The 22,632-nt window shown below is 42.2% G+C and overlaps 1 protein-coding gene across 4 annotated transcripts in view; it reads right to left on the reverse strand.

Annotated features, from left to right (window-relative positions):
* MET (MET proto-oncogene, receptor tyrosine kinase) overlaps window positions 1-22,632 on the reverse strand; it is a 207,473-nt gene that overhangs the window by 34,242 nt on the left and 150,599 nt on the right. For all 4 annotated transcript variants that reach the window (XM_033959614.1, XM_033959617.1, XM_033959615.1 and 1 more), the window contains 2 exons: window positions 15,036-15,182; window positions 6,298-6,454 (listed from right to left, as the gene is read on the reverse strand). In XM_033959614.1, the coding sequence (XP_033815505.1) occupies window positions 6,298-6,454; window positions 15,036-15,182 (304 nt within the window). The remainder of the gene's footprint in view (window positions 1-6,297; window positions 6,455-15,035; window positions 15,183-22,632) is intronic.

The following is a 22,632-nucleotide window of genomic DNA, read 5'->3' on the forward strand; positions in this document are numbered from 1 at the left end:
TGCTTCCCAGCAATTAATCTAGAAGCTTTCAGAAGCAAATCACTGTGCATGCATGTCTTTCCATCTTTCACTAGCCAAAACAAAAGAAACAATCCAACTTGTCTGCAGTAAGAAAGTCAAGTGATGAGTAACACAAGGAAAAGACTGCAGAAGCGATGTACAAAGCTCCAGGATACTTTATTAAAATTAATAAATTATGGTGATCCCAATGATAGTTCTCATATATGAAAATGTGCTTTGTACATCGCTTCTGCAGTCTGTTCCCTTTTTTTTTTTTTTTCCATCTTTCACTGCCACATGGGACCAGATCAGTCTGTATTTTTTCCCATGAAGCCAAAGAGTGGAAAATACAATAGTTTGGTCAATCTATGATGCTTTTGATTCAGAGTCCAGGGCCTCTGCTATGTAGTTTGAGATGTACAGCCTTACCTGGCTGCATGTTTCAACCTTCGAGCCAGCTGTTCTGGAAGAAACTGGTGGATGTTCCTGTGCCTTGGAGAGAAAGTGCAGGAGGTGGCAAGTCTTAACAAAAAGCACTCAAACTATGACACCATTCTCAAGGCTCACTTCCAGGTCGGCCTCCACATCTAGGAGGTATTGCGGTGAAGAGCAAGAGACCCTACTACCCCTCTTGTCCCTCCCAGACATGACAGGGATTTAACTCTCACCCAATAGAGTGGATGGACCAAAGTTCCTAGAAAGCTCCCCAGTCAAACCAGGGAATGAGCTTTGACTGGCAACACAGCAGCAAAGCCTCAATTTCTGTGACTATTCTAGGTGACCTGGTAGAAGGGAGGATGAATATTTTACAAGCAAGGTTGCCCCTCATAACCTCAGACTAATGGGTTCAGAAAATAGTCCAGGAAACTCCAGAGTGAAAGGGCATGGTTTGAAGTTAAGAGATGACAGGCTCAGGAGTAATCTAAGGAAATACTTTTTTACAGAAAAAGTGGTAGATGCATGCATGGAATAGTCTCACCGTAGATGCGGTGGAAACAAAGACTGTGTCTGAATTCAGGAAAGTATGGGATAAGCACATGGGATCTCTTAGGGAGAGGAGGAGATAATGAATGCTACAGATGGGCAGACTGGATGGGCCATTTGGCCTTTATCTGCCATCATGTTTCAATCTTCCAAACGGTCATAGGCCAGGGGGAGCCTACAAGATGTCATTTCTGTCACAACTTCCCTCTCATGGTGTTTAATTCATAAAAATCTGGTCAGGGAGTGGGAGAAACCTTCAAATTCAGAAAAATCTAATGATAGATGTTTCAGACTTGGGATGGGGAGTTCATATAGATTGGCTTCACACCCAGGGTCAGTTGTTGTCTCAGAAGGTGATTCAAATTAACCTACAGCTAACAGTGACCTTATTCAAACAAAATCAGGTTGTGATGTATTATGTCAATGAGCAGAGAGATGTGAAAGTTGTATCTCCTGTGTCAGAAAGTAGAAAGGTTGTAGAAATGGCCCATCTTATATGAAATGGTACTGAGAGTCACTTAGCTGGTGGAGAAAGACAACTGTCTGGTAGACAGATTAAGTCGAGTGAGTGGTCTCTGGACTTGGGTGTGGTCTCTGGACCTTGTGAGTGGTCTCTGGATTTGGATGTAGCCTGGAAAATTTGTCAAGAATAAAATACCCCCTTGATAGATCTTTTTGCCACTCAACTCACTAGGATCTCTTACAAACTAGCCTTGAATTCCATTCTCTTTTATTGGGGGACAGGTTTTCTATACACTAATCCTCCTATCCTTCTCATATCAAAAACTCTCTTGAAACTCAAGCAAGATTGGGGAATCATGATCCTGATCACACCTTATTGTTTGAGACACATATGGTTCCCTCTTTTTTTTCCAAGGATACGTGAAGCCTGGAGTATTTCTTAACCTTCAGTCTCTGGCCCTCACGGTTTGGCTGTTGAGAGATTAGTGCACTCATTTGACTTTCCTGAGGGATCCTGCTCATTTCCAGGAGTAATTCTACTAGGAGATCCTATGTTTTCAAATGTACAAGGTTTGTTGTCCGGTGTAAGGGCTACTTCATAGATACTTTTTCCTGTCATACACCAAAACTGTTTAAGTACCTCCTAAATTTGTCAGTCAGGTTTTGAGACCAACTCAGTAAGGATTTACTTCAATGCAATTAGTACACATTATCACTGTACAGAGGGTAAATCCATTTCTGCTTAGTCTTTAATTGTTCAGTTTATGTGGGGCATACCTCTATTTATGCCTCTCATCAAGTCCCCTGATCATTCACTAGCATTTATTGATAGATAAGTGGAGGGGCATAATCAAAAAACCTGTCTAAGTCCCTTTTTGGCCTAAGTCCTTAAACGTTCAAAGCAGAAGCAGGGAAAGTGTCCATAACCAAAACAAACGTCCTTGTTTTGATTAAGGCCTGCCTCTACTAAACGCCCAGATCACCACTATATCTAAAAGTACACCCCCACGACGTCTACACTTTTTGGCCATAATGAACCAAAAAAACGCCTAAGCCCCAAACGTCCAACAGAAGGGCTTTTAGGTGAAGGAGAAGCCAGTCCTTCACCTAAAAGCTGGTTTCTGCAACCGGTGTCTGTCAAAAACAACACTGGTTTCAGAATCCCCCCCCCCCACAATGATCCAGGCAGGAGGGTGCCCAAGCCCTCCAGCCATGTCGAACCGTGAACCCCCCCCCCCGACAACATCGGGGCAAGACGGAGCCCAAGCCCTCTTGCCCCATTGAACCGCGACCCCCCGACAACATCAGGGCAAGAGGGAGCCCAAGCCTTCTTGCCCCATTGAACCGCGACCCCCCCGACAACATCGGGGCAAGAGGGAGCCCAAGCCCTCTTGCCCTGCAGCAGGCGCGGCAACCCCGACTATATCAGGGCAAGAAGGAGCCCAAGCCCTCTTGGCCCGGCGATCGTGCCCCCACCCCGACTCGATCTGGCCAGGAGGGAGCCCAAGCCCTCCTGGCCCCGGTGACCCCCCCTCCAATTCAACGGGCCAGGAGAGAGCCCAAACTCTCCTGGCCCCGACAACCCCCCCCCTACTGGATTGGGCCAGGAGGGAGCCCAAGCCCCCCTGGCCCCGGCGACCCCCTACCCCCCACCCCCCTCTACAATACGGGCAGGAGGGATCCCAGGCCCTTCTGCCCTTGACACAACCCCCCCCCCCCCAAGGACCGCCCCCCCCCAGAACCCCCGATCAGACCCCCCCCTGCTGACCCGCGACCCCCCGGCCAACTCCATGACCCCCCACCCCCACCTCATCATACCTCATCATACCTTCCCCATACCTGTACGTTGGCCAGACGGACGGGTGCCAAGCCCGCCCGTCCGGCAGGCCAGCCGAGTCCAGAATAGGGCCGGATTGGCCCAGGCGGAAGAAACCCCGCCCACAGGTGGGGCCTGAGGTGCCTGGGCCGATCAGAATAAGCCCAGGAGCCTTAGGCCCCTCCTGTTGGCGGGGCCTTAGGCACAGCGGCCCCTTTTTCGGCACTTAGACCTGGTTTGACTTCATCTAAATCAAAAAGGTCTAAGTGCCGACTAGGCAACCTGTAAATGTTTTGGTTATACCTGTTGTACGCCTAGGTGTAGGTCGGCTCACCTCCCGCCCACTGCCCGCCATTTCCCCTCCTCTAAACACACCTCTTTTTTCTCTGTGCGTTTAGAGGCAGGGGAAAGACCTAAGCTGTTTTTAGATACGTCTAAAAACCAGCTTTGGTTATGGGTACTTGGACGATCAGGCTTTTTGATCGTCCAAGTAGCCATTTAGGTCACTTTTTAGATGTTTTTTTTTTAAATTATGAACCCCTTAATGCCTTATACTACTTCAAGGTTACTCCGATCCACTCAGAAAATCTTCTCTGAATTCCCTCCATTCGCCAGATAGTCTATGACACCACTCAGTTGTAGCACTTACACTGTGGAATTCCCTTCTCATTGATCTTAGGCAACAAAGTTGTGCCTCAAAGTTTAAATCAAGCCTTAAAATCTTTTTGTTTAAAGATGCTTTTGAGGCCTGAGTCATGATATTACCCTTAGCATTAATTTTTTTCAGGAATCCCTTTTTTTCTTTATCCCTCCCTCTTGGTTTGTTTTTTCCCCACGTCCTTTTATTTTTAATAATGTAACCTATTTATCGACTTCCATTTTGTGTTCAGTGTAATCTTTTTAATTGTTTTCAATAGTCTGTGTTAGTTTCCCCTTACTTATATTTTTGTACAACTTTTATGTAAACTGCTTAGATTATACAATAGGTGGTATATCAAAATAAAATAAACTTGAAACTACAGTGTTATGGGACCTCAATGTTATTTTAACCCAGCTGGTGAAAGTTTCGTTTGAGCCACTTGATACCAGTCACCTGAAGTACCTGACCTAAAAGGTCTTATTTTTATGGCAGTTACTTCAGGGTTGAGGTCCCGGCCCTAGTAGCTAGTCCATCTTATATTATGTTTTTTTAACAACAAAGTGGTCTTGTGCATGCATTCTAAGTTACATCCTAAGGTAGTATGGGAGTTCCACATTAACCAGTCAGTTCTGAAAACATTTTTCCCCAAACTGCATGCCCATTGAGGAGAAAGTGCACTGTGCACTTTGGACTGAAAGAGAGCTTTGACCTTCTATCTGGAGAAGACTAAAGCCAATAGAAAGTCCACCCAGCTTTTTGTTTCTTTTGATTCAACGAAAGGGGGCTACTATCGGCAAATATACTTTTTCAAGTTAGCTAGCAGACTGCATTTCCTTTACTTGTGCTTAGGCTGGGATGACCCTGGAGGATCATGTTATGGCTCATAATGTTAGAGCCATGGCAGCAAAAATTTGCAGAGCAGTTCACACATTCATATCTCACTAGTGTCTGGAACAGAACTCCTGACCAGTTTGGTTAGACAACCATTCAGAATCTCTTTGGAGTCTATTTATTTATTAAAAAATTTATACACCACCTAAAACTAGGCAGTACGTATAAAATATAAAAACAATACATCTTACAACTAAAATCTTACTGTCTTAACATCTGCATTTCTGTCCAACTAACAGCCTGTTTACATAAATGCACCAACAAAACTGTATTTTCAATAGCTTTTTAAAGCTAACACGTTCTGCACATAGATGTAATTGATCTGGCAAGGCATTCCAAGTTTTACCCCAGCTATTGATAGCATAGAAGCTTTAAAATCTGCATAATGTACTGCTAACCTCATCCCATCTAGAATCCAACTCCACTCTCTTAGGCCCACTGATTTCTGTTCAGTCCCCCCACCAAACAAAAAATGGAGATATTTTACATGTTATTTATAATGTTCTAAGGCCTTGCATTATATTTTTACCAGTTTTTTTTCAGGGTAGTCTGGTAACTAGGGATTCACAACAGGAAGATTATTATCATCCAGCTCGTCCTCAGAGAAAATTTATGTACTCACCTGTAGCAGGTGTTTGTCGAGAACAGCAGGATCAATATTCTTACTCACCTTCTCTTAGAATTGAATTCTATCAGCTATCCATATTAGACTGATCCTATCCCAGGTGATGGCAATAGGTGGGAAGATGTACACATGCACGGTGATTCACTTCTAAAAGCTTCTAGAATGTTTGCTGGGGAGTGCTCCCTTACTAGGGTTATCATGCCACCAGAAAAACCTGGACATGTCCTCTTTCTACAAGACTGTCCAGGTGTCCAGACAGGGTTTTTAACATTTTGTGAGTCTGTCCAGGTTTGGCAGGGCCGGCTTACAAGGAGTCCAGTGGTTCCCCCTCTTACCTCCATGGCGCTGTAATTCAATTTTCTTCTGGCTACTGGAAGCACAGTGAGGTGAACCTGTTGCCAATGGCCTACCATGGAAACTGCCTCTCTGCAGCATAGGCAGGACCTGAAGAGAAGTGGCTTCTAGGAGAGGCTGGTGGCAGCAGGCTCATCTTGTTGAGCTGCCAGCAGCCCAAAGAAATTTGATTTTAGCTCTGAGGAGGTAAGAGTGGGAGAACCATCAGATTCTGAGTAAGCCAGCCCTGCCAAACTGTTCTGATGTTTAATTTTAAAAATTAGCTTCTGAAGGGCAAGACAAGGGAAGAGCCAGGGGCAGGACAGGGATAGGGCAGGGCTGGGTGAGGGCAGGGCTGGGGTCAAGTATCCTCTTTTCGTTTCAAAAATATGGTTAACTCGGATGATGTCACCCAAGAGTAGAAATATTCATCTTGCTATCTTCAGAGAATACTTGCTACAGGTAAGTAACTTTATTCTACATTAGAATAGGGGTGTGAAGGGGAGGAGAAAGTTGGGAGTTGGTTAATGAAATTTTATACTGTACCTTTTATTTGTGTTTTCTTTTTAATCCATAAAATGATTCCCAACGATATCAAAAGCACAATTATAAAGGAGACAGCTCCGGCAATTATTCCTGTGAAATTTTGATCTTCCTGAACCATAACTGTTCCAATAATGGTGGAAGAGACTGCTTGCATCCACTTTTATGCATATGTAACAGAAAATTCCCACCCCAAAAGAAAAATATTAGTATCAAGCATGAAAAGATGCATTTCTTTACAAACAAAATTTTTGATATTCAGTAATTAATTCCCTTATGTAACATACAACTTTTGCAATTAAATAAAAATGTTAAAATTCTCCAGTGGTCAAGCTATTGGTGATATATTCCCATATTAAACCATATTCTACTGAATTTTGGAGCCTATGCTGAACAGGTTTTGGGTATTATTCTTTGGGGTTTATAAATTGTAAACACCAGCATTTATTTTTTCTTAATTAGAAGTGTTTTCAGGTATCAAAAATCTGCCAGATACCTTTGACCTGGACTTGCAACTGTTGAAAACAGGATACTAGAGGAGATGGACTCTTGGTATGACCCAGTAAAGCTTAGGCAAAAGCGCTATTTGGGAACCACCATGAAGATAGATGCAACAATAAAAGAATGAAGTGGAGTGATGGACTTTCAATAAAGACCAGAGGAGATGTAGAGGATTAAATCCCAATTTTATTAATATCTCCACATGGTAACCACATAAAGACCCGACAAGGGATCGTGTTTTGTCTATTAGAGCCTATGTCAGGAGTCATATAGTCTGAGAATGCTATAACACTTGGGGGTCCTTTCATCAAGCTGCGGTAGGGGTTTAACGCGCGTAATACCGCGCGTTAAACTGCCTGCCATGCTAGCCGCTAACGCCTGCATTGAGCAGGCGTTAGCGCATGATGAAATGTCCGACGCACTAACCCCGCTAGTGCAGCTTGATAAAAAGACCCCTTGGTGATCATTAGACAAAAATCAGACTACAGAACTGCATAAAACCTTCCTGCAAACACTGAAACTCTACCAGGGTTTCCTGAAAACATCAAAATCCCATATCTTCATAGGGCACACTATCCCCCCTTTTACAAAACTGTAGCACGGTTTTTAGCACTGGCCACAGTGGTAACAGCTCCGACACTGATAGAGTTCCTGTGAGTGTCAGAGCTGTTACCGCAAGGGCTGGTGCTAAAAAACAAGCTATGGTTTTGTTAAAAAAAAAAAAGGGGGGGGTTTATATTAGAAAAAAGAAACAAACTTTTAGCTTTTTTTCTCTTTCCAGCTTTAAAACATTTCTCAAATACCTCCCACTCTATATGTCAATTATTTTCACATTGTAAAATAACAACACATCCCTAAACAGCACAAGTAGGAAGCTGTTATATAAAGAGTATCAGAAAAATAATGCATGGACAAAAACAGGAAGGAAAAGACCTGCTCTTAATTCTAGGAACTATCTTAAACCTTCAGGCTTTCAAAGATTGCACTACTTGATTAATATTGGTTAGATACACCAGGAATCTCAATAGATTTAATAAATAGCTGGGGATGGCTATCAGTTCATGGGAACTTATTGGCAGAAAGTCAAAAGTTCACCAGGTCACATCAGGCATAAAGCACCCAAGTGTGCATGCAACATTATCCATAAACATCATTTAAAGCCATCCACTAGCTTAAAAACCAATTAATGTGTTAAAAATTCTAATAAATAGAAATTCAAATGTGCAAAGATTGAAGATAATAATAATAAAGTGCCCAAAGTGTCAGGTGCAAAATCACATCATTCCTGAATTTCAAAAAAGCACACTAAGGGCTCATTTTACGAAGCCGCGGTAGCGGCTTTAACGTGCGTGACTTTTAATCACGCGCTAAACCCTGCACTAGCCGAAAAACTACCTCCTGCTCAAGAGGAGGCGGTAGCGGCTAGCGCGTCCGGCGGTTTAATGCATGCTATTACGTGCGTTAAACCGCTAACGCGGCTTCGTAAAAGGAGCCCTTAGGCACGTTAGGAGTTTAACGCGCATAATAGCGTGAGCAAAACCGCCGGACGCGCTAGCCGCTACCGCCTCCTCTTGAGCAGGCGGTAGTTTTTCGGCTAGCGCGTGATTAAAAATCTCGCGCGTTAAAGCCGCTACCACGGCTTCGTAAAAGGAGCCCTAACTGGAAAATCACTAATTGATGAGCCTTGAGAAAGCAAGAAATCACATTTGTCCAATAAATTTAAACTGCCATCTGCAAGAACTTATCTGAGAAGCCACCAACATCCATCTAGTAAAAGAGTCTGTTGTCTGGGAGTGCCAACTGATCGCCCTACAGAGCCCCGTTTCGTTTCCTTCTTCAGGGGCAAACTGCCACTGAAAACTAAATCAAGCACTGCTCCTCTCCAGCGAGGTTTAAGATAGTTCCTAGAATTGAGAGCAGGTCTTTTCCTTCTAGATTACATGGTGTGACCTCTCTCGTGTAGAGTATGCTTTTTCTTATTTTGGTCAAAAACAGGGCCACACAGGAGCACCAATGTTTTAAGTATACCAGCCTTTTCTGTTAGAAATGTAGATATGACAAGACATTTTACAGTACCATTTCTTTCTCTACTTGACAATAATGGAGCTCCTAAGCAGTCAGGTTTTTGTGAAAGAACCTATATGATCCTTAGAGGGCCATTTTTGATAGAATGTCTAAGCCTGTGTTTGGATGTTTCCTGCAAGACATCCAAAGTCAGAGGTGGACAAATGACCATTTTTAAAATCGGCAACACCAGAAGATGTCCCAAAATTTATTTTTTGGAAAATCGCTTACTTAGATGTCTTGGATGCCAGGACATCCAACCTTAGGACATCCAACTTTATTCGCCATTTTGACCACAAAACCATCCAAGTTCAAAACATCCTAATCCAGACCATTAGACATGGGAGGGGCCAGTGCTGTAATGGACTGGCCACACAGACATATCAATACAGCAGTGGGGCACCTTAGGGGGCACTGCTGTGAACTCCACATAAAGGGTGCCAAGTGTATATTTCACCATAACCTCCTTATAATGTACATTGAGTCCTCTAACCCCTACCTAAAATCTACTATACCAACCTGTCTACCACAATAGCCCTTATGGCTGCAGGTGGCACCTATATGGCAGTATAGTAGGGTTTTGGTGACCTCACACATTCCACCATACATGCAGTGGTTAGAGTCCACTCACCAGGCTACTTAAGACACCTGTGCAATGCTCAAAAGGCTTTCTCATACAAGGTGCTGCTGCTCTAGAGCCAGATATGTATTTTTTCATTCAGATTTTTTGGAAGTGAGAGGGGATCAGTGACTGTTGGGGGAGTGGGGGATGAGGTCATTACTTAATCCCTCCAGTACTCATCTGGTCAGTTTGGGTACCTTTTTGGCCCTTATTCATTTTAAAAATGGGTCTAGCCCAAACCATCTATGTTCTGTCCAGGATATCTTTAGAAAGATCTGATTATTACCACAAGACATTCAAATCTAAGCCCACTCATAGCCGGTCTAGAACACACTTCTAACACGTCCCCCTTTAGTCTTGAATGCACACTGGCTAGGATGCCCTGCAAGACATCCAGAGAGATGGTTTCAAAAATCAGCACTTGGATGTTTTGGTGAGAAAAATGTCCAAGTGCTAATTTATGCTGATGTTTGGACATATTAATTTTGAAAATGCCCCTATTACTGTACTGTAGTGTTTGTGATAAGATAGGAGCTTTATAAAACTGGAATCTTTAAGACATTGTATTATGGCTGCTTATCTATGGGCTGTGTATTTAAATTTTCATAGATTTATTTGAATTTTGGCTATTCATATGGGCTTACTAAGTTTAACATACACTAGAATAGTTGTTTTTTTGTTTTCTTATGTTTTTTTTAAATGTTGTGTTCGTAGATTTTATATTATTGTATTATGCTATTGTTATGTGTTGACTGCAATTCCCATCCTTATTGTAGCTGCTTTCATGCTGTATTTTGTAATCTATTTTATCCTCAAATGGCAGAATATAAATCTTTGAAACTGAATTAAACTACATTATTGTGTTCATGTAAATTCTTAGAACGGATTGTACATCTAAAAAACTAAATTGAATTTAGATTGTGATACATTTTACAGGACCCATCAGAAAGAGATACTGTACAAAATAAGCATTAGAGGACACATCTGAAGGAGAATCCATATGGCTTCTAAAGCTCATCAGGGGTGCCCACACTTTTTGGGCTTGCGAGCTAGTTTTAAAATGATCAAGTTAAAATGATCTACCAACAATAAAATTTAAAAAAAACACAAAGCACACTGTACGCTGAGAAAATGTTAATTATCATTCCTATTCTGGGGTCTTTTCAAAGAGGTCAAGGCAGATGTCTCTATGCACTGTCACCATAGTAACAACCATACAAAAATAGACAAATATACCTCCCTCCCTTTTTACTAAACCACAATAGCAGTTTTTAGCGCAGGGAGCTGCGCTGAATGCCCAGCGCTGCTCTCGACGCTCATAGGCTCCCTGCGCTAAAAACCGCTATTGCGGTTTAGTAAAAGGGGGGCCATAGTGCAAAATATAGACAGCAGATATAAATTCAGACACATTTTGATCACTAAGTTGAAAATAAAATCATTTTTCCTACCTTTGTTGTCTCATGATTTCAGGAGTCTCTGGTTGCACTTTATTCTTCTGACTGTGCATCTAATATTTCTTCCCTTCTTTCAGCCTGTATGCTTCCTCTCCTCCAGACCTCATTCCCTTCCCCCAACTTTTTCTTCCTTTCTTCCTGCCCTTTCTTTCTCCCTGCCTCCCTTTCTTTTTTCTCTCTTCATGCCTCTTTCTTTTTTTCTGTTTCCCTTCTTTCCTTCTGTCTCCTTGCCTGCCCCTTTTCTTTCTTTCTCCCTGCCCTCCCCTAAGCCACTGCCGCCGCCATCGGGGAACAGGCTCCCAAGCCGCCACCGCCATCGGGTAACAGGCCCCAAAGCCGCCGCCCCCCAAGCTCTCCCTGCTTCCCTGTGTCGGGCCGACCAGCATTCCTCTCTCCGACATCAATTCTGCCGTCGGAGAGGAAGTTCCGGCCCAGCCAGGCAGCGATTGGCTGGCCAGAACCTCCTCTCCGACAGCAGAATTGACTTTGGGGAGAGGAAGGCTGATCGGCCTGGTAGATTGCCAAGGCAAAGTGAGTCTATCACAGAGCCCTGGAAGGGCTCCGCGATCGACTCACTTTGCCTTGGCGATCTACTGGTTGATCGCGATTGACCTATTGGGCACCCCTGTATTACATTATTTGTATTGCTAGTTCTACAAAGACTCAGGTGATAATTAACCTTTATCAGCTTCATTAGAATGCATGAACCTCAGTATTCCTTTCCCAATATGCAGAGTTGCTCTCCTGATGTCAGCATCTGAAATGGGGGTGGAGGAAGTGCATGGGCAATGCTGCCATCATGAGATCAGCGCAAACTATGGCAAGAAGCCCAAAATGCTCGTCCCCACCAGTTACCGCTCTATTTCATTTTAATATGTTCAAAATCACCTATGCTGCCCTGCTTCATAGGAAGCAATGAAGAAAAGGGATAATCAAAATGTGTTCATTGTGCTACTTGCCAAAGGTTGATTCATCTATGAGAAAGGTAGTGAAATCAATCAATTTGATTTATTTTTAGCATGCTTGAACTTTATGAATTGTGTATGTGGGTGATTTATTGATGAGTTATTTAGGAATGCCAGGAAATGTGCAGTCTAAATTATACAACTGTAAGTCCTCGTAGAAAATGTAGATATCCCAGTCTAATGTGGGGCTTCTCAATCTAGTGCTGGCACCCACATTGCTCAGTGGTCTAATTTAGAGCAGCTTCAAAGCAGTCCTAATTAAATCACTGTGTAAAGCGGGTGCTGGTACTCAATATTGAGCCGGTACCCACATAATGTTTTTTAAAAATTCAGATCCCTGAGTCTCCCTCCCCCCCATGAAATGCCCCCTCCTCCAACCCACCAGCTATTAGATAGGCCTTCCCGGGCCTACCTATATCTCTGGTGGTCTAACAGTGGTTGTTGGGAGTAGGAGTGCAGCCCCTTGCTTCTGCTCCTTATGCACCCTTCCTAAATGGCTGACACAGCAGCTCGCAGTACTACCGTGTTTCCCCGAAAATAAGACAGTGTCTTATATTAATTTTGGGTCCAAAAAAACGTACTAGGGCTTATTTTCAGGGATGTCTTATTTTTTTCATGTACAACAATCATCTCTCCCTTCCTCTCCTCCACCTCAGTTCTTCCTCTTTCCTTTCTTCCTCCGCACCCCCTCCCCCTCCAATATGCAGCATCTTGTGCAGCATCTTTCTATCCCTCCCTCCCATCCCCCGCACAATAAACCCCACTGACCCTCCCACCCATTCCCCTGTGCAGCATCTTTTCATTCCTCCCATCCCCCCCGCACAATAGAACCCTGCTGACCCTCCCACCGCAAGACCAACATACCTCCGCTCCAAACATCACTCTGAACAGGCAGCTTTGCGGCCTTCCCCACCGGGGCCTTCCCTGTGCCGTGTCACTGATGACATCAGGAATTGCACCTGGTTTCAGCAGAAGTAAGTCCTAGTGCTCAGATTTGGATGGGGGGGGGGGGATCAGTGCTATGCGCTGTTCTATAAAGGACGCTCAGCCTAGAATTAACTATAAAATAGCAATTTTTGAGTGCTGTGTATTGGATCCTGCACTAATTGTGCGCGTATGTATAAATATCACCCGTGTTGAATTTCTTTAGCACCCTAAATCATTTTGAGAACTTGGTCAGTATGTGCCTAAATTACAGAATAATTTACATGCATGATTGTGCCACTAATTAACAGTGTATAAGTGCAAGGAGGAATAAACATGGGCTGAGTATGGGCAGGTCATGGGTATGTCTCAGAGATGTGTATAACTTATACACACTTCAGGGTACAATTAGGTGCCAATTGTTACAACCGCCATTGACTTAATTGTTGGCACCTAACTTTAAGCACATCAGTGCCCACTTACGCTAATATTCTATAATGGAATCTTGGGAGTGCCTAAATCTTGGTGTCGGTTTATAGAATTGCCACCTTAGAGCTTATAATACAGGAGTTTGGAAGGAAGTCTTGGGCATTGCTACAATGACCAAACTTAGGAACAGGTAGAAGAGTGGTTATAACAAACAGGGGGGGAAAATTCCCCAGTAATTGCTGATGAAAGATTCATTGGCATCAAAATCCCAGTACTGATTCTGATTGATATTAAGGGAAAAGAGCAGCTACCTGGCCAAAAAATATTTATAAATATGAAGTGACATCATTATGGCAGGCATAGGGGTGGTTGGTTTTTTTTTTTTTGAGGTGGGGGTGGGGGTGGTTAACATCCATGCAGCCTCTTTTGGGGGCAATATGGAAATGGTATAAATTGCTTAAGAAAGAGAACTTCAGATGTCAAGAATTCATGCTGTTTTTTATTTGCCTCCCATTGTTTTCAGTGATGTACTCCCTGCAGATTGTAAATTAATTGTGCTTTCACAAGGCTTCTGTGCTTCTAATAAGCCACAAGATGACAATTAGAATGCACACTAGTTGGATTTAATTTGTTTGACTAATATGCCATCAATTAATGAGCTTAGTTCCACAATCAGGCCTATTCATAAATGTTTATGGTGATAGGAAAAGATGGGAACTATTATAATGGAAAACATAACTGTTCTTGCCCTGTTCTCCTTTGCCTTTCTTATTCTATGTATTCCTCATCTACAAATATTTGGGAATTTGACTGCAGATAAACAAGATTAATAATCCAGGGCCAGCAGGACGGATGCACCAGGGAGGGGCCTAAGGCCCTGATTGGCCCAGGTGCCTAAGACCCCTCCTATAGGTGCCTGGGCCAACTGGGATCTTAGGGCTCCCTCCCAGTGTATTCTGGGATGCACTGGCCTAAGACTTCAATTAGCCAGATCCCTTATACCACTCCCATGGAGGAGAAGGCGCACCATTCTGTGGGGGCGGGCCTGCCAATCACAGGGAGACATCTAGGGCTGCCTAAGCCTAGCCTTGGGTGAGCTTAGGCAGCTCTACGCATCTCCCTAGGCTCACAACAATGCCTACAATGTAGGCTGCCTGCCTCGGGGTGTTTTTTTTTTTTAAAAAAAACCAAATGTGGTCTCGATTGGCTGATTAGACAGTGGTAGGATGCCTACTGCCGCCTACAATCGGGACGCCATTTATAGAATTTGCCCCTAAATATCTGGACTTAATTCAGCCTGAAGATATAAGTGAATTAAAAACCACTGACTGGTGTGAGCTGAATATTACCCCTAATTTATTTGTAAATATAGGATGTGATTATTTTTACTTACCAAAGTTTTGTTTGTTTTTAAAAATATGTTCATACTTCAAGCAAATTAAGGCCCCCTTTTATGAAGCTGCATTAGGCTTTTCTATCACTGGCCGTATTAGCTCCAACGCTCTTAGGAATTCTATGAGCTTGCCTTAAGCTGATACCCAACATCCAAGCTGCTCACACAGCTCCTGTTTGATGAATTTGAAAATTGCTCATTGTGGTCAACTGAATGCATTTTTTTTTTTTTTAATGCAAGGGAAAAAAGATCAGCTTTCTCCTCTCATTTTCCCTTATAGAGCTGAATCTTGTGTTAGGATGTGCCTATTATATTCCATTTTAAACTTGTAAGCCGTATTAAACCTTTCAGCTTTGCTATTTACTGTTCAAGCATTGCAGGAATCCCACCTCTATATTTAGCTCACTGTTGGATTTCAGCAGCTCACTGGGAACAGTACAGAAGACTGAATCAGATTTGGTATGGATATTCTCACAGCTCTTATTTCCAACTTTTAATACTTCACCTCGAACTGCTTCTGAGTCAATACGATCTCCCTAGGAAAATAAATCAATACAGAAACACAGTTAATGAAAATAACATTTATAGAACCCTTTTCAAAGTAATGGCATCATTAACTCACAAATGTAGTTCATAGTTTTTTTTTTTTTTTTTAGTAATGTGAAAAATTTAGGGATCCTTTTACTAGGCTGTGGCAAACTCTGGACTTAGCGCATCCTACTGTGGATCTTTTCTGCACGCTAAACTAATTTTACTATTGCAGTAAAATAGGGCTTTTTCCATTTTGCAAGTTGTGCGCTGGTGTCAGCACACAGCAATTGCAAATAATTAATGTGGGAGGAGTTTGGGTATGACTCACACATACAATATACACTTCTCCCTCGTCATTCGCGGGGGAAACGGGCGATTATCTGGCTCTGACCCACCCCCACCTCCCTGCCGCCTTCTCGGCCTTACCTGGTGGTCTAGAGGGTTTTCGGGGCAGGAGCGATCTTCCTAAGCTCCTGCCACGTGCAGATCGCCATCAGGAAATGGCTGTAGGGAGTTCCCGACGTAGTCTCGAGAGACTACGGGAACTCCCAGCAGCCATTTCTTCATGGCGATCTGCATGCGGCAAGAGCGTAGGAAGATCGCTCCTGCCCCGAAAACCCTCTAGACCACCAGGTAAGGCCGGGAAGGCGGCAGGGAGGAAAAAAGTCTGTTTTTTAAAAATTTTCCCCCTCCCCAGAAAAAAAAAATCGCAATTATATGAAACCGCGAGTGCAGGAACCCACGAATGGGGAGGGGGAAGTGTAACTGTTTTCCCCCAGGGCTGGCTCAATCTATTTTGTTAAATTAAAAGGTAACTTTAGAACATGCAGTTTGGATGGCAAACAGATGCCTATTTTGAGACCATTTTATAAAAAAACATACAGATGCCTTTTAACGGCTCCCTCAAAATTGCAGAGTTGCAGCTAAAAGAGAGTAGTGTATGCTGTAAATGTACTGTATATGATTGAAGTATATGGGTAGCTGTCTATTTTTTTTTATCCTACATACATACATACTTTGAGACTCTGCCCACATTCCATGGGTACACACAGGTCGTATTTATTTGTAGTATTTATATACCTGGCAGGCTCACACTCTATCTAATGTACCTAGGGCAATGGAGGAATAAGTGAAGTCATAGGGTCACAAGGAGTAGTATGGGATTTGAACCCACAACCTCAGGCTGCTGAGGCCACTGTGCCACACACTCCCCTTGTATATAAAAGTATGTGTTCTCTTGTCACTGAACATACTCTTATGCACATAACCACAGGGGTAATTTTATCAGTCAACTTACACAATTAAACAAGGTTAATGCAGGAAAAAATCTATATAAAGTTATCCGCAGATGTTTTTAACCTAGTGGTATGGGACTTTTAAGGGGTTTTTTTCACATATAAATATTGTTACATAAAAATGGCTCAAATTCAGATAACTTTAGTCATACTTGGAACCAGTTTTGCTAAAACCTCTTCCTTAGCTCATGCATTATAGAAGCACAATTCTAATTTTATAACTCAAATTCTCAAGCTTTTCAACACAGCTCTCCTGATTACAAAACTATTTTCATATAAGGTTTCTCGTTTTTGCGAAGAATGATAACAAATACCCCTTTGGTTAGTATCTGCTCTAGACTGCTGAAAAAAAAAGAAGCAATAAAACCTCATTCCCATCTGAAACTCATTAAGGACTTTTTTTTTTCAAAACCTTAGCTTGCTTGAATTCTTTTGTTCAGTCAACCAGACTATCATTTCATTTTATACAGCACTTGTTTAATTATTGCAAAAAAAACAAACATTTTTTGATCACAAGGAATGAAAACTTCAGAAAGAAGTGGTGGATGAGAAGGGAAGTACTGGAAAGGGCACGGTCTATAGAACATAGCATTAAAATCCAGGGCAGGAAAAGGGTTTTCATTTTGTGCATGTATCTTTGGGGAATTTTTGTAGTTTTCCAGTGTTCAAATTGCTTAAAGAGATCGCATTGTCCAGTGTTGACTGATGTGTAGAGAAATCTGCTGCTACTGATGTCAATCAATAGGTATCTGGCAGAGCATACTGTACTAATGATTATCAAAATCCTGAACACAGTCATGGTCTAGTAGACACACTTGGCAACATAAATGACCTTCACCATGAAGCATTACAAGAACTACCATCACATTATGCACTCGTACCTAAGAGAGAACAAAATGAGAACTGGTTCTCCATGTCCGACAGTTATGCAAAGTATTCTCTGGTCTGATATGAGAACTCCCGTCATACTGTACCTTTATAAGCCTGCTTAAAGTTTTCACATTCCAAACTTTATGGAGCTAACTTTCAAAAAAGAAAAATGTCCAAAAAATATCATAAAAGGGCAGATGGGCTGCATTCGTCTAAATCTTAAGGGTGTGTGTTAGAAGTATGGTGTGGTCAGGGCTAGGGTGGGCTTATGATTTGGATATTTTCCTGCAGAAACTGAAAATTTTAGAAAAGATCCAGGGTACAATTTGGATGCTTGGGACTAGACCTGTTTTAACAATGAATAAGTGCCAAAAAGGTGCCCAAACTAACCTGATGACCACTGGAGGGATGAATTCATGACCCCCCTCAATGGTCACTGATCCCTTCCCATCCACCAAAGATTTGAATAAAACAGTACTGTAGGTAGATTTATGAGTATGACAAAGTTAGTGTAACGTAAAGAAGTCACATGTACATATCTCGTATCTAGGATACACCATAAACACCTTTCCGGATTCAGCAATCTTTGCCTACTTATATGAAACAGAGACCAAGGCTATATGAAATATTTTATTATAGAAATAGAAAAATATAATTCATAAGCCTGTAGCAAATAATAACTAATTATTGTTCACAAAATATCCGAATACATAAATGAAACACAGTACATAATTATCACACACTTGCTAGATACATGAGTAACTAATTCTTACACACTAGATAATTCCTTATAATAATAATTCCTGATTAGCAGCAATCTAAAATAGCTTATCAGCCCAGAAACTTCACTTTCCTTGTCCCATAAACTATAGAATTCTTTTATCTAACCCCAGCTAAAAATATAGATAATTTCATTTTTTCTCACCATCAGATTAGGCCTTAGCAAACTCAGGGAGATGGAAGTCATCTTCTTCTCAGCGCAGAGGATATGAATTCTCTTGATTAGGAATAAAAGTCCGTCGGTCACTGGAACAGCTGTAAATTAGGTTGTCGGCAACAGTTTCCTTATGTGATATGAACACCAGGTCTGGATAAAAGTCCTGTTCCTTCACTCCTTGGAAGAGAGCTAATCACAAGAGGTACTTTTCAGGTCTTAATTATTATAGAAAATGTGCAGAGAATCCAGTGTTAAGATGCAAGCTCCCTCACACCTCAGCATAGAATAATCATAATCCGGCACCTTCTCCTAAGGTTTCGTCAGATGACCTCTCAGGACCAATCCAGAAACAGAACTTGGATCAATAGCCTTTCTGTGTAAAGTCCGGTACAGAAATAGAGGTGAAATAGAGGTGCCTTCGTTAGATAAGAACAGCACAGGAGCAATGCCTCCCCCAAGATTCACACAAGCTGAGCATGTAGGCATAGTTGGATGTCCTTGACTAGAATACAGTTCTGGTACATACCCAGAATGCATCAGGCATCATGTAGGCATAAACAGCAAAGATGATTTCTTCTTTCTCTTCTTGCAGACAATGGTTCATGCTGGAAATATAGTTCAGGCTTAGTGACATCATAGAGGCCTAACCTTCAGGTGTAAAGAAGGAAACACCCCTACAGTACATACCTGCTTGTATGATAGCTTCAGATATTATGGTCAGTCTTGGTAGAGAAGCAAGCATATCCCACTCTACAATACTTGTAGTAGAAAGTGTGAGTCCTCCAAAACCCACCCAAAACCTACTACATCAACAAGTAGCACAGAAATTCTAACAGCACCCGAGAGTCTTGCAAACTAAAAATCCACAAATTTTTTAGCCCTATACAATATAGTATTATCATTTAGAAAATCCTAGTGGCATGTGTTTGTGTGTTCATAGCCCTGTATTCTTCTGATTCAACAATAAGTGTTGGAGTTGCCAAAATAAACAACACAGTGGTTAACATAAATTGTTGATGTCCTAGTAGAAATGCAGGCCACCATGTTGCTGCTTAGTCTGACAGGCTGCAGGGGCAGACAAGACTAGCAGCTCAGTTGTCAGGCAGGCAGGTAGAGTAATAATTAGATATAATAATTTGATGCCATAGCAAAAATGGAAGTGCTCTAATAGCTGTTTTTTTTAAGGCTACACAGAAAACCTAGAAAACTTGCCATGAATGGTAGCTATTTAAATTGGCTGTGATAATAGATTCAAACCAGCAGCTGGGTGTATTGGACAAGCTGTAAATGTGGAAATAAATAAAAGACCTATGGAAACGTAGGTACACTTCCCCCTCCCCATTCGCGGTTTCTGTACTCGCGATTTCACATAATTGCGATTTTTTTTTTGGGAGGGGAGGGGGAACCCCACCCATATTTTTGCCTTCCCCCCGGCATCCCAGCCTTACCTGGTGGTCTAGCGGGCTTTCGGGGCAGGAATGATCTTCCTACACTCCTGCCCTGTGTAGATCGCCAATAGGAAATGGCTGCCGTGAGCTCCCGCCGTGGTCTCGAGAGACTACGGGAACTCATGGCAGTCATTTCCTATTGGCGATCTGCATGGGGCAGGAGTGTAGGAAGATCGCTCCTGCCACGAAAGCCCGCTAGATCACCAGGTAAGGCCGGGATGCCAGGGAAAGGCGGGAGGGAGGCGGGGGTGGGTCAGAGCCGGATATTCGCGGTATTTCCCTATTCGCGGTCCGGCTCTGCCCCTATCCCCCACAAATAACGAGGGAGATGTTTTAATCACATAGCCAAATCTTTCTGGCAGGCTATGCAGAGGATCTAGGAGATCAGATGTTTAGACAACAATGCTAGATATACAAGAGATAGAAAAAGAGACTTGTGGATAATGAGATAGATCTTATAAGCCACCACATTTTCTGCTGCATTCTTTATAGGTTGCCCAAAGGGAGTGCAAGTTTGCGTGCATATAAACCAATTAGTTAATTACATGATAATTTGGTATTAATAAGAACTTAATTGGCAGTAATTAAGAGCTACCCAAGGACCTGCCCTATGCCCCATTCTATAACATATACACCTAAATTTCATAGCACACAGTTCTAAAGGGGGCATAGGCAGGTCAGTGGCATCCCAGAAATTAGGCGCAATGTTAGGAATACCTAAATTTGAGCGCCTAACTGCCATTAGTTGGACTCGAGCATTTATACCACCCTTTGGCAGGTGTAAATGCTTACACTCAAAGTGGGACATGAAATGTACGCTAAGCTAGAATTCTATAAAAGTTGTTCCATGCAGAGTCATTTTACAGAATACTAGTTTAGCATGGATTATCCTGGTGCTTAACTTTATGTGCCATTTATTGAATTTCCCCCTCCATGTCTGGGATGTTTATATTGAAATGTGAATAGCGTAACTTGGCAGACTAGATGGGTCAGACGGTATTTTTCCATTATGTTACCATGGTATTCTTTGTCTAGCAGATAACTGCTAGAAAGCAGAAAAGTAGGAAAATATTCACAACTGAACATATTTTAGCATTATGAACATATTAACAGCATCTATACCTACTCCTGATTCTTTAAAAGCATGATCTTGTCTTCTGTCTTGATTTTGGAAGAGCTCAGTTTTGCTTTGTAGCTCAAGCAAAACTGCAGTCCATGTTTTTCCAGCACAGCATATTGCATGTTGTTGCAAGTCATTTACAAATTGAAAATGAACACATAAGAACATAAGCAATGCCTCTGCTGGGTCATACCAGAGGTCCATCACGCCCAGCAGTTTGCTCACGCGGCGGCCCATCAGGTCCAGGACCTGTATAGTGATCCTCTATCTATACCCTTCTATCTCCTTTTCCTTCAGGAAATTATCTAATCCCTTCTTGAACCCCAATACCGTACTCTGTCATATCACACCCTCCGGAAGCGCATTCCAGGTGTCCACCACCCTTTGGGTGAAGAACTTCCTAGCATTGGTTCTGAATCCGTCCCCTCTTAATTTTTCTGAAACATTTGTTTTTTATTCATTGCTGATAATAGTGTATTCTTTTTTGAAAGAGTACACACTGTTTGCAGTAGTGCACCCATTCAAGTCACTGCACACGCACAAATCGTCAGAAGCGTGTAAACCACAGTGCAAGTGCGAATAGTAAGGAAGAGTGGGTGCTCTCTTTGCAAATAGTTTTGCAATATACTTTTGAAAGAACACACACTCAGGGCCAGATTCTATAAACAGCACCCTAGTTAGGCGTTGCTAGATGCCCTAATTACGGATGCCTAGCAACGCCTAACTAAAATCCAAAGGCAACCCAAATTGTTTCAATTAGCTTAAATGGCATGGTAAGTGATCATAGCACAAAATGACTCGGAAATGTGAAAACTCAATAATGTTGAAATAAACACTTTCACCAAAATGATATAATAGATGTCACAAAAATCAGTGCTGCTGCAGTTTCTATATAGGAAGTTTCAAATGACTGGAGGAAAAAGCCAGTGAGGTGTTCGCCTAACCACCTTGGACCACCATTGTGGTGGTGGAAGGGTTCCAATCTGAGGCTTTTTCCTCCAGTCATTTGAAATTTCCTATATAGAAACTGCAGCAGCACTGATTTTTGTGACATCTATTATATCGTTTTGGTGAAAGTGTTTATTTCAACAATGGTAAATGATCATGCCATTGAAGTTAACTGATAAATAAAAAAACAACAATAACAACTAAGAGTTCCTTGATTGACTCAGAGCAGCGCCTAATGACAACGAAGGGCTCCTTTTACAAAGGTGTGCTAGCATTTTTAGCGCACGCACTGGATTAGTGTGCACTACCTGAAAAACTACCACCTGCTCAAGAGGAGGCTTTAGCGTGCACTATTATGCGCGTTAAGGCCCTAACGCACCTTTGTAAAAGGAGCCCTAAGTCGAAGCACCCTCCAATGCCTAACAGAAAAGTAGGCATAGTTAAGGGAAGAGAATAGGCATGGTTGACTTAGGCATCTCAGTTAGATACCAGTAAATTAGATCTAGTAAAACCTGGCCTAATGTTCCAGCGCCTACCAACACCTAAGTCTGCTTAGGCCCCACTAGGCATGATTCAATAAGTGCTGCTTAGCGGATGATTGATAACTGTGCAGATCGGCGCCTAATTATTTAATTTAAAAAAAATTTATTTTAGGTATTTATATACCGCCTATCAACACAGGCACCATTTACAGAATCTGGCCCTCAAAGACTTTGCTCCCGTGACAAGATGGCCAAAAGAAAAGTAATAATATGAACATTCCTGAAATTTATTTAAAAAATTTATATACCCTCTACATGTTGGTGGTTTACAGAGTATGAACATAAAAACTCAGGA

This window comes from Geotrypetes seraphini, chromosome 9 (assembly GCF_902459505.1).
Source record: "Geotrypetes seraphini chromosome 9, aGeoSer1.1, whole genome shotgun sequence".
In the NCBI taxonomy this organism is placed as follows: domain Eukaryota; kingdom Metazoa; phylum Chordata; class Amphibia; order Gymnophiona; family Dermophiidae; genus Geotrypetes; species Geotrypetes seraphini.